The 13115-nt window shown below is 40.4% G+C and overlaps 1 protein-coding gene across 6 annotated transcripts in view; it reads right to left on the reverse strand.

Annotated features, from left to right (window-relative positions):
• The window catches only part of ARMC2 (armadillo repeat containing 2), a 171552-nt gene that overhangs the window by 103448 nt on the left and 54989 nt on the right, over window positions 1–13115 (reverse strand). For 5 of the 6 annotated variants that reach the window (XM_050951359.1, XM_050951356.1, XM_050951357.1 and 2 more), the window contains 2 exons: window positions 12452–12544; window positions 5446–5621 (listed from right to left, as the gene is read on the reverse strand). In XM_050951359.1, the coding sequence (XP_050807316.1) occupies window positions 5446–5621; window positions 12452–12544 (269 nt within the window). The remainder of the gene's footprint in view (window positions 1–5445; window positions 5622–12451; window positions 12545–13115) is intronic. The other variant, XM_050951358.1, reaches the window with a different exon arrangement.

Raw genomic sequence — 13115 nt, forward strand, 5'->3', positions numbered from 1 at the left:
CTGCAAGTCTCCTGATTAATTTTGAGGGGGCCTGACCCATTGGAGGTGGACATAGAATTTGCTGAAGCTGCCAAGGGAAATGGCAAAGAATGCACTTGGTGGATAGACAATGGTGTAGAGATTTCTTTGGTCAGAGAAAGCACAAACAGGCAGACATGTTCCCCACGGAGAATGCAGAACTCCAAGCATTGGGGCAATGCAAATTCATTGCACCTTTGGCTAAAGTACACGTGGAGTGGGAAGATCTGGAGAGAACTTTGAGAGTTGGTGTGCTGGATAATACTCCAACAGCATTGGAGAAATGACATTTTGTCTATGTCTAAAGCAATTAATATAGTAACTCGCAGCAAAAGGAAATATTGTTCTGTGATCTCAGGAGAGGATTATGCAGAAAAAGCAGCAGCAGTGCAGGGAGGGGAGGGCCCCAACCTCAGCTCAGTAGGAGAAAGCAATGTGCAAAGCAGAGGACAGCAGCAAGCATACAGAGCTAAAGAGGGTGAGGGGAGTTATCCAGTGTAACTGCAGAGGCTGTTCAGGTTGTCAACCACCAGGGTTTTGTGAGCAAGCAGAAAGTAGACCCTCTACTAGAAAGCATCTGTGGATACATATATGAGGGGACCCAGTGAGGGGAAATGGGGAAAGATTTTTTTTTTTTTTTTTTTAAGAGCAAGGGAGATTGTACAGGGAAGTCCCATGGGGAAAGATAAAAGGCCTGGGAAACCTTACAAGCAACTGGTTGTGCCTGCCCAGAATCATGGGGTGTTAATGTTGCTAGTGCATGATTGTACTTTTGCTGGTCTCTTGGGGGGCAAAAGAAGGTTTGGATACAGAATGATGTGGGAGACTATAGCAGATCTTGTGAATGATGTTGAAAGAACCTACAAGTCCCCAAGAAGTTCCTCTACAACCACTTGCTTATGATTCAGGAGGCACTTTATAGGGTAGCAATGGACATTGCGGGCCCTATGCCACGTCCTACCCAAAGGGGAAAAAATGTGTCTTGATGGTAGTGGATTTTGCACTAGCTACTCTTTAGCAGTTGTTCTAACTAAGAGATTGATTTTATGGCAAAAGCCCTCTTCACTATTTTTAACACAGTGGGTTCCCCTAAGGAGATTTTATCAGATCATGGGTCAAATTTCACATCCCAGCTATCCAGTGAATTATTATGGAAGTTGTGTGGAGTGAAACAGTTAAGGGCTGCCCTATATCACCCAGAAACAAATGGCTTGGTGGAGAGGTTTTGTGGGACACTGAAATCAATGTTAGGAATGCCCACAATGAACAAGAGAGTCAGTGATTGGGATGAAATGATAACCTGTTCTTTGTTTATAGGGAGTTTCCCCAGGAATCCTTGGGGTTTGCCACATTTGATCTTCTATATTGAAGGAAAGTGAAAGGACCCCTAGATCTCACCATGGACTCCTGGGAAGGATAGTAAGGTCAGCCTGCAAGGAGTAACCATGTTGGGCAAAGCCAGGGTGAGGTTTGTGGGCTGCCAGCAGGCTGTTTGGGTCAGAGCTCTGAACCAAAACTGCACAGCCACAAGACACCCACAAGGCTGACACTGACTGAACCCATGACTGGCCTTGGTGAACCCCTAAACATCACAGTCCCCAAGAGTATTTTTCTCTGTGTACATAAAACACCTGCACTACACTACAGTCAGTTATTGTGGACACTTAATGTTATCTCTAGAGTTAATGAAAGATAAGTAAATTAAAATAGAACTGACATAATTAGGGCTGTCAAGCAATTAAAAATTAATCATGATTAATCATACTGTTAAACAATAATAGAATATCATTTATTTAAATATTTTTGGATTTTTCTACATTTTCAAATTTATTGATTTAAATTACAACACAGAATACAAAGTGTACCTTGCTCACTTTATATTTATTTTTATTACAAATATTTGCACTATAAAAAACAAAATAGTATCTTTCAATTCACCTAATACAAGTACTGTAGTGCAATCTCTTTATCATGAAAGTTGAACTTACAAATGTAGAATTATGTACAAAAAAAACCTGCATTCAAAAATAAAACAATGTAAAACTTTAAAGCCTACAAGTCCACTCAGTCCTACTTCAGCCAAATCACTCAGACAAACAAGATTGGTTACAATTTGCAGGCGATAATGCTACTTGCTTCTTTTTTACAACGTCACCTGAAAGTGAGCACAGGTGTTTGCATGGTACTGTTGTAGCCAGTATTGCAAGAGATTTACGTGACAGATGTGCTAAAGATTCATATGTCCCTTCATGTTTCAACCACCATTCCAGGGGACATGCGTCCATGCTGATGATGAATTCTGCTTTTTAACAATCCAAAGCAGATCGGACCAATGCAAATTCATTTTCATCATCTGAGTCGGATGCCACCAACAGAAGGTTGATTTTCATTTTTGGTGGTTCGAGTTCCGTAGTTTCCTCATCTGAGTGTTGCTCTTTCAAGACTTCTGGAAGCATAATAAACACCTCATCCCTGTCATATTTTGGACGGTACTTCAGATTCTTAAACTTTGGGTCAAGTGCTGTAGCTATTTTTAGAAATTTCACATTGGTACTTTCTTTGCGCTTTGTCAAATCTGCTGTGAAAGTGTTCTTAAAATGAACAAGTGCTGGATAATCATCCAAGACTGCTATAACATGAAATATATGGCAGAATGTAGGTAAAACAGAACAGGAGACATAATTCTCCCCCAAGGAGTTCAGTCACAAATGTAATTAGCTCATTATTTTTTTAGTGAGCATCATCAGCATGGAAGCATATCCTCTGGAATGGTGGCCGAAGCATGAAGGGGCATACGAATGTTTAGCATATCTGGCATGGAAACACCTAGCAATGCAGACTACAAAAGTGCCATTAAAACACCTATTCTCACTTACAGGTGGCACTGTAAATAAGAAGCAGGCAGCAGTACCTCCAGTAAATGTAAACGAACTTGTTTGTCTTAGTGATTGGCTGAACAAAAAGTAGGGCTGAGTAGACTTGTAGGCTGTAGAGTTTTATATTGTTTTGCTTTTGAATGCAGTTATGTAACAAAAAAAAATCTACATTTGTGAGTTACACTTTCATAATAAAGAGATTGCACTTCAGTATCTGTATGAGATTACTACTTCTTTTATCATTTTTACAGGGCAAATATTTGTAATCGTATATATAATAAAATGAGCACTGTAACTTTGTATTCTGTATTGTAATATAAATCAATATATAGTATTTGAAAATGTAGAAAGTCAGGCAAAAATATTTAATTTCAATTGGTATTATATTGTGTAACAGTGTGATTAATTTGTTAATCACGATTAATGAGTTAATCGCGTGAATTAACTGTGATTAATCGTCAGCCCTAAATATAATCACTAAAAATTATACCAAGAAGTGCTAACCAGCATCTTTCTAAAAGGCAGACCATCCCTCCGCCCCACAAACACCATGCTAAAAAGCTAAGATGATGGATTTAAAAGCACAGACTTAGAACCGAGTTTTATATTTTCTGTGAAATATTGGCCCAAATCCCATACTTTGTGAAAAGCCACCATGGTCAGATTAAGTGAGTTACAAGGAAATATTTTGACAGCTGATTTTGTAGTTGACAGTTATGACTGAGATTTTAATGTACAACACTGATGTTGACAAAGCTAAAACTATTGTTTTGGTTTAGTTATCAACATTTTATGTAAACAATTCTATTGCTATAAACACAAATCGTTAAAGCAACTAAATTTAGCAGATAAAGAAAACATAGCGTGTTACAATTGAACTTCCCAGTTACAACAACGCTGAATTAAAGGATGGGATGGGAAACTGCCTAAACTCTCCTTAATTTCAGTAACACATTATGCAAACTATTTTTGTTATGTAAGGTTTTGAATTATATTAATTATAAGGTGTGACCAACAAATCAATATTTTTTTTACTGGGAAAGTTATGATGCAAGGTAATTTAACTTTATTTTTGTGTATTTACTAAAAATAAATTGTTACTAAGCATTTACCCCTTCTCTCTAGTTAGCTGTTTATTGCAAAAGCAAAGCTGTTTATTGCTTTTACTTCATTTTACCATTTTCTCAAAAGCTTCCTAGGAATTTTAATGGTACAACTTAACACCTCAGTGTTGCCTTCCAACCCACCACAACACAATTCTGCTCAAACTTCCCTGCCCTTGCAGCGATTATACAACAGGAATGTAATACTCCTATAAGCAGTGACATGCTGTTTCATGCTTGGATCATCAGAGGACTCATGACATTTCCACTGACAAGGAAGTAGAGAATTTCAAAGTCACTTTTGAAACTACATGGGAGCACAAGTATCATTGTCTTAGCATAACAATGACCGTGTTCTCTAGTTTGAGTTGTGCTAATAATTCAACATTTAGTTTTCTATTATGTTTAGACTAAAATCTCAGCTTTGGTGTAAAGTTGTAGAAATTACTAATTTTCATTAAGTTTGGAGTCCTAGGTAAACAAAAACAAAATGAAAAAAAGACTGGAAAGGCAGAGTGATTAGAGCACAGAACATTGAGTTGAAGGATGATCTTGTGCTTTAAGACACTAACCTGAGATTCCAAGAATCAGTGCCTAGTTCTGTCAGATTTCCTGTGTGACCCTGGACAAGTCACAATCTTTGTCTCTCCATTCCCTACCAGTATAATGGGGATGATAATATTTCCATTCTCCCTCTCTTATTTGTCTCATCTGTTTAGATTGCAAGCTTTCCAGGGCAGAGACCATCTCTTGTTAAATACATATACTGGTCTTAGCACAATGGGGTCCGCATCTCAGTTGTGGCCTCTAGGTGCTATGGTAATTCAATTAAATAATAAATAATAAAATAAAATAATGAGTCAGAATAGATGGGTATTATTCCTAGCTCAGTCACTGACTTTCTGATCTGGCCTGGAAGTAACTTAATCTCATTTTCCTCGTATGGGGGTTATACTTACCCACCATTAATAAAGGTGCCTTGATATCCTCCGATAAGGTTGCTTCATTTAAGTACAAAGTACTATAAAATTGAACTTAATTTCCACTGTTTAGTCTTCTGATTCTTAGCAGATCAAAACACTACAGCTGTCTCTATCCTGCAATCACAGGGTGCAAGTGCAGCTCATGCAGACATATCTAAGCTAGCTCAGGCACTGGAGCAGTGACATTCAGGCAGCATGGGCTGTACAATCCCACATAAAACCCTGGATAATTACTCTGCTGGCTAGCCCATATTGAAGCTCATGCTGCTGTAACTTTACTGCTGTGATGCTCAACCTAGCTAGATTCCATCTAGCTCAGATATGTCTGCACAAGCTTCAAATCACACAAAAGTAGATATATCTTTAAAGTATGGAACACTAAATTAGATAAAAAGTTTTCAATGGCAAATAAAGTATACGTGAATCATTGCACTCTTTCATATCACTAAATAAGAAAAGACTTACAGCCAGAATCATTCTTGCCAGTTTCAGGCCAAGTGGGTCTGAACCAATGTCAACTAGTTTATATAATAGCTTCAGAAGTGCACTTCTTCTTTTAAATCTCTTTCCAAACATATTTCCTTCTTCCAAGGCTTGATGGAGGCTGGTGCAGGCACGACAGAGGTTTTCTATATTGTCTTCTATTTGTAGGGATGGAGAGGAAAATAAAGTTAATTATCAAGACCATCAATTCAATCAACAGATACAGACAGAACACCAAAAAGAGAAATGTTTGCAAAATACCACACCAAATAAGGTACCCAATCAATTTTGTAGTGTTCTGATACTTTAATACAAGGATTTACAAGCATTTTTATACATCAAATCATTTTTGTTACTCTTTTAAAAACAATAGCTCCTTTTAAGTCAAGTGATTCATAGAGCCAACAGCAACAAGACACATCTAAACATTTGAGGATAAATCTCAAATGAAACCTTTTTTAACTTGTTAATAAGATTGACGAAATATCAACTAAGAACACTTAACCTATGGTGAAGCTGGAAGAATTCATTAAAAAGAGTCAGTCAAATGCTACAGGCAAAAAGGAACTGAGAGCTGAAGAAAGTTATTGTGTCTATAAATCCAACCCATGGGCAGTCATGTGCTTGCTGTTGTATGGGTTTCAAAAATAGATTTATATACGAGTTTTCAGAGCTCTTACACACACCGTAGAGGTTCAAGAAGAATGCAAATGGATGTTTAAACAGGCATCCCATCTGCTACCCTGAGTGCCTCTGACTTTATTTAGGAACAACACAACAAAAACAAAACCTGCATGAAACTACCAAAAATCTCCATCCCTATCACAAGCCAATCACTCACATATAATCTACATTAGGAGAAAATAATTTACATGTCTATCTTCTAAACAGTAATTTTCTGTTTAAATATTGGATTTTTCCCCCTTAAGGTTACATCCATTTAGTATTTAAAATATATCATAAGCATACTTGAAATACAGTACTGCCATTATTCACATGTATTTGCACAGGTTGCATTTCTCAGTAGAGGCAGAGTAAAACACCAGTGATTAAAGTAGTTAGCTCAAACAAATAAAAATCAGTATCAAATTAGAAGGAAAACCTCATCTTAACTTCTGAGGTTTACCAAATTTCTCTATGAAAATGGGCTGGCTGGGTAGATGTTTTACAATATTTTTAAAGGATAAAAGGTACTCTTTCTATTTCAACTGCTAAAGAACTTTTAAAAATACAAATCAAACCATACAAACGAGGACAGGGACGGGGAAACTTTTTGGCCCGAGGGCCGCACCGGGTTTTGAAAATTGTATGGAGGGATGGTTAGGGGAGGCTGTGCCTCCTCAAACAGCCAGGCATGGCCTGGCCCCTACCCCCATCCCTCCCCCCCACCCCAAAAGACCCCCCCAGGACTCCTGCCCCATACAACCCCCCCGTTCCCTGATGCCTCCTCTCCCCCCGGGACCCCTGCCCCGTCCACCTGATCCTTGTCCCTTGACTGCCCCTGGAACCCGCACCCCAACTGCTCCCCACCACCCCATCCAACCCCCCCTTCCTGACTGCCCCCTGAGATTCCTGCACCCATTCAACTCCCCCATTCCCCTCTGACTACCCTGACTCCTATCCATACCCCTGCCTCTTGATCACCACTCCGAACTCCCTTGCCCTCTATCCAACCCCCCTCCTGCTCCCTGTCCCAACTGTCCCCGGAACTCCTGCCTCTGACTGCCCCCCGCTACCCCATCCAACCCCCCTCTCCTTCCTGATTGCTCCCCTGAAACCCCTGACCCCATTTAACACCCCTGTTCCCTGCCCTCTGACCGTCCCAACCCCTATCCACACCCCAAACTCCCCTGCCCTCTATCCAACCCCCCCTGCTACCTGCCCCTTACCGCGCTGCCTGGAGCACCTGTGGCTGGTGGCGCTACAGCTGCTCCACCCGGCTGGAGCCAGCCATGCCACAGTGCACTGGGTCAGGTCAGGCTCTGCAGCAGCTCTGCCCAGAGCATTGCACCCACGGCGCGCTGAGACTACAGGAGAGAGTGAACAGCAGGGGAGGGGCCGGGGGCTTGCCTCCCAGGCCAGGAGCTCAGGGCAGGAGGGTCCAGCGGGCCGTAGTTTGCCCACTCTGAACTAGGACCTTAATTTATGTATTTTATTATGAGAGGTTCTAGACTGACAGCAATGGAGAATAAAATGCTTTATTTATCCACAAAACAGGTACAGCTCTGGCAGCATCAGTGAAGGTTTCCCCACACTGCCTCATCAATAAGCTTCAAACCTGAACTGGAAGGATTATTCCTCTAGATGATGTGATAGTTTTTGTCTATATCATCTGATGATTGCATCTCTGGAATCTCTCTTGGGACAATTACGGCCAATTGTGATAGTAGTATCTATGCTGTGGATAGCTGTCCACTGAGAACTGGATTGAAGCTACCAATTCATTTCACAGAAGTGGAGAACTAGAGTACTTTTTCCATTGCAAAGATTTACAGCTAGTATGCTAACTTGTCCACAGCAGAAAAAGCAAGGTCATGATATATGTGATGTGAAAACAACAAATCTAAATATGCTTTTTAATCTATACACCATCTTATACCTACTGATGAAATACATTACATATTACCTACTCCTTGTGGGAGTGGGGGGTGTGTGAGCGCGCCCGTGCGCGTGTGCGCACACATACACAGATGTGAATTCCAAGGCAAAAATGTTTTTATAACAGTTAAAATTGAGATTACATATCAGTAATTTGTTAAATGTATAAATATATTACATGAATTATCCCCAAAACAAATATCATAAACACAGAACTTCCAAAGGATTCTTTAAAAGAAGTCCAATCACGTTAAGGTATGGAAATGCATAGATGATGTACCCAAACAAGATTAAATCCACCTTATAGTAACATTATGAAGTACCCATACAATGATGATTAGAGTATAATAGTATTTGTGGTCCCTAATTCAATTAAATTGATTTTTAAAGGTACATTAGATTTTCCTCCTCAATGGTGTCACCACAGGCTGGAATCATTATTGAATTTGTAACCTCACCTTTAGAGTTAAAGGTGCATTAACTGTGCATTTCCATATCTTAATACATTTGGATTTCTTTTAAGATTATATCACCAATATGTACTTCAATCATTCTCCAGTTATTCATAGTTTTTATACAGAAAACTCCTTTTTAAAATAAAAATATTAAAAATTTCATACGTGAACAATAAACAAGAAACCCAAAATAATGTTACTCCATGATAATTCTAATGATTTCAAGCTATGTAGTATCAATCTTTATGTTTTACATATTATATGTAATTTTAACTTTTTGGGCTAGATTCAGCAGTACATTCTGGCTAATTTACCCAAATCGGAAGCAGCATAAAATGATCAGAGGGTACTAGTCAGTTTCCCCCAGGTCCTACTCCCCACATTCCACTATGCACACCTCTCCCATAATTTTTCTCTCCTTCCAACCCCCATACTTCCCTACTCACACTCCTCCTCATTTCCTCTCTCCTCCTGCCACACACACACACACACTAATGTCTCCCAATTACCCTCTCCACTGAGTAGATCTAGCAGCCTAGAGCCGGCACATCCCTCTGGAACTGGTTCCTAGATGGGGGGTTCAGAGGGTGACCGTGCACCGCTGCCTCTAGGCACTGCTCCCGCAGCTCCCATTGACCTCAGTTCCCGGCCAACAGGAGCTGCAGAGTCCCCTCTCCCGCCCTGGGGCCGTACAGCTGTTCCAGCTGCTTCTGGGAGCAGTGCTGAGTGAGGGCGGGCAGGAAGCCTGCCTTAGCTCCACTGTGCTGCTGGGGGCAGCAGCCAGGAGCCCCTGGGGCCTTTTAAATCGCCCAGGCCCCTGAGAAATTGCCCTCTTTGCCCCCCACCCCACATTGGCAGGTCTGCTGTGCACTCTCTAGAAGGATCAGTCCAAATTGCAATCACTGCATTCAATGAAGCTCAAAGACTATTCTACTTCTATTCCGCAGATGACACAAGAGAAAGCAAGATCACAATTCTAATCCCATCTCTACACCAGTCAATGGAGCAGTAGTTGCATTGAGAAGTAATTATAGCTCATGAACAGCTGCATTCCATCTGCATGTTGGGGAACCGAGGGAAACAAAATACCTTGAGTAGTCCAGTTGTGCATCACCTCTGATACTGAAACTTGCAAAATGGCTAAATTAGTGAATAGAGAAGTATTTTTTTGTCTCGTAACAATCATCTGAAGGGAGTATAACAATCATAAGTGTTTGGATAACAATCAAACTCAGAATTTTTTCAAGCTCAGATTTTCAGTTTTGTACATATATTTTGAAAGAGGGGAAAACGTCTCTCTTATATTAATAAACCAACCATATGACTTAAGTAAATTCATAAGTGATTAGCCAAAAGAATTTGAAGTACAGTAGAATCTCAGAGTTACGAACACCTCAGGAATGGAAGTTGTTCGTAACTCTGAACAAAATCTTATAGACTCATAGACTCTAGGACTGGAAGGGACCTCGAGAGGTCATCAAGTCCAGTCCCCTGCCCTCATGGCAGGACCAAATACTGTCTAGACCATCCCTAATAGACATTTATCTAACCTACTCTTAAATATCTCCAGAGATGGAGATTCCACAACTTCCCTAGGCAATCTATTCCAGTGTTTAACTACCCTGACAGTTAGGAACTTTTTCCTAATGTCCAACCTAAATCTCCCTTGCTGCAGTTTAAGCCCGTTGCTTCTTGTTATAGTTCTTTCAAAAGTTTACAAATGAACATTGACTTAATACAGCTTTGAAACTTTATTATACAGAAGAAAAATGCTGCTCTCCCTTTATTTTATAGTAGTTTATGTTTAAAGCTGTACTGTATTTTTTTTTTGTTTTTTTTCTTTTTTGCCATCGTCTCTGCTGCTGCCTGAATGCATACTTCCGGTTCCATATGAGGTGTGGTTGACTAGTCAGTTTGTAACTCTGGTGTTCGTAACTCTGAGGTTCTACTCTATATGGTTGTATACAAACAAACTCTAAACAAATATTGCATTACTAATAGATCCACTCATTTAAATTATGGAATTCCTGAACTGACTTAGAAATAAATACTGTAACTGTGCAGTGAAGGCCCAAACAAAGGAAGTATAACATGGAGCTAAAAGAGGGGATGACTGCCATTCTAGCTTTAATCAACAAGAACATTAAAGATACAGAAAATTGTTACTGAGTGCTTCATAGTACTGTATTCATCTATCAATTGGTGGGAAAAGAGCAAAGACCGATTTTTAAAAAGGAGAAAATAGACTATTTAAAAAATTAAAAATATGTTCTTGTTCTAATATATGCAAGTGTAAGATCCACTTCCCATCTCTATGCTCTGAAAAAGGAGAAGCTGCTTCTTCAAAACCATCCCACTCTCCAAACCCTCTAACTAGCTGGCTTCCATTAGGCTACCTTAATTTACACTCAGAGACGGAATAGGTGGCAGTTTCAAGCTTTCTGCCCAGTGCTCTTCCTTAAATCAGCTGATGAAAGTGACATACAGGCCAAGGGCACTGGGACAGGTGGGGCCAGAAGTCATGCCTCTCCCCACTTTTTACCAGGCGTAAGGCTGAGCATCGGGGGAGGGGTGGAGAGAAGCAAGCAGAGGGCAGGATCTTGGGGGGAAGAGGTGGCAGGGGATCAGGGCCCCAAGGGAAGGGATAGTGCGAGGGTAGAGGCTTGGGGAGAAGGAGCAGTGGGGGGCAGAGCCTCGGGGAGAAGGGGTGGTGCAGGGTCAGAGTCTCAGGGGAAGGGGCAGGAGGGGGAAGGCGGAGCCACAGTTCAGGCACACACAGCCCCCCCTCACTACCACACATACTTTTAGGGACTTTCTGGTACAGGCAGAGTGTATCCTTTACTCCTAAATCAGAGGTTCTCAAACTGTGGTCTGAGGATAGTTCCCTGTAAGGTGTGCACCTGGGCTGACACACATGAGAGAATGAAGGGCCACCCATCTGATCAGTGGAGGCACAGGCATGGCTCCACTAATTAGGTGCCTGGACCCTGAAGAAGATGCACATGTAAGGTGAGGTGGTGCCTTGTGCGGAATACGGGGTAGGTGGGGTGAGAAGAGGGGTTGAGGGGAATTTGGGACATGCAGGGCTGCGGCAGCCAGAGAAAGAGGCAGGGGTAAGAAACGGGTACCAGCCTTTACGCAGCAGATGTTAAAGCTGTGGGGGGAGAGACCCCCTCCCCCCCAGCCCTAGCTCGGGGACTGCTGCAGTGCAGGAGAGAGGGAGAGACCCCCCCTCCTTCCCAGACCCAGTTCATGTGCTGCTGCGGCAGGGGAGAGAGGGCATATCCATCGCATTAGAAAGGTAAGACTACTGATATTAAAATATATATGAGTTGGGCACTTTTATTTGAAGAATAAAAAAATGTTAATTATTACCTAGATTTTTTTTTATATATAGTGCTTTTATCCAAAGCGCTTTACAATAGTTAGCTAACGGTACAAACAACATTTGGAAAGATCATTAAGTGGTCCGCTGTGAATCTCAGCAATTTTCAAGTGGTCTGCAGAAAAAATAATCTGAGAACCACTGTTCTAAATGATTAAGCATTTTGAGCCATTTTCTCCATTGCCTTCCTTATTTACACGTGTGCAAAGTTTGTTAAAACAATATTCTGATTTTACAGTATTTTACACACAAGGTTGCCCAAGTGTAAATGCAGCACAAAATAAGGCATTTTAACGTTATACACATGTTTAACCTGCCTGTGAAAGATAACAAGGGTGTCTTCATATACTCCAACTGAGATAATGGAATTTTAAAATTCCATTAAGGAAAGAAATTAACAACAATTTTGTATAAAAGCAACTTTAAGTGGTTTGACTTGCATGTGAGTCATGAGTGAGGAAATTTAAAATTAAGCCTTCCTCGCCATACTCAATTTGCTCTGTAAAATGTGTATTCACTATTACTGAAATATCCAAGAAATATTACCTACCATTCTCTAATTCATATACAATTGGTACAATCTTTACATTCCAGTAGTTTTCTTCCTCTTCTGTTTCATTTACTCTTGAGTCATTCTCTGAGCCTTCAAAGTACATTTAAAACATAATCATATATTAGGTGGAGGTTTTAACTGCAACACAAATGAACTTTTACAAGTATTTTATGCACCAGGTTAACTGAAAACGTTGCAATTTGCTAACTTCTGATTTGTCCCCCAATCCCAATTTTTTAAATTTAAACTTTCTCAGAAATAAACCCTTCAAACAGAAATCAGATTGGATGCCCTTCTAAAAGGTATGCTCTTGTTCAATCAGAAGCCGAGGATCAAGATCAAGCCTTGATAAAGCAGCACTGGTGAAATTTTATGGCCTGTGTTATACAAGTCAAACAGTATTATCATAATGGTTCTTTCTGGCCTTAAGATCTATGACTCTATTGACTAAATTTGCAAAATTGTGGCAAATAACTTATTATAGCATTATTATAATAGTGGCCAGATGTCTTATATGATTACAGGGATATAAGGTTGAAGTACGAATGAAGGAAGGACCATTTTTCTCAACTCAGATATCCCACTCTTTACACTCTCCATCCAAAATCTAGCAGAATAACCTGGACTAGGAATAATATGCCTTCACATGATCTGTACAGTG

This window comes from Gopherus flavomarginatus, chromosome 4, assembly GCF_025201925.1.
Source record: "Gopherus flavomarginatus isolate rGopFla2 chromosome 4, rGopFla2.mat.asm, whole genome shotgun sequence".
NCBI classification, from domain to species: domain Eukaryota; kingdom Metazoa; phylum Chordata; order Testudines; family Testudinidae; genus Gopherus; species Gopherus flavomarginatus.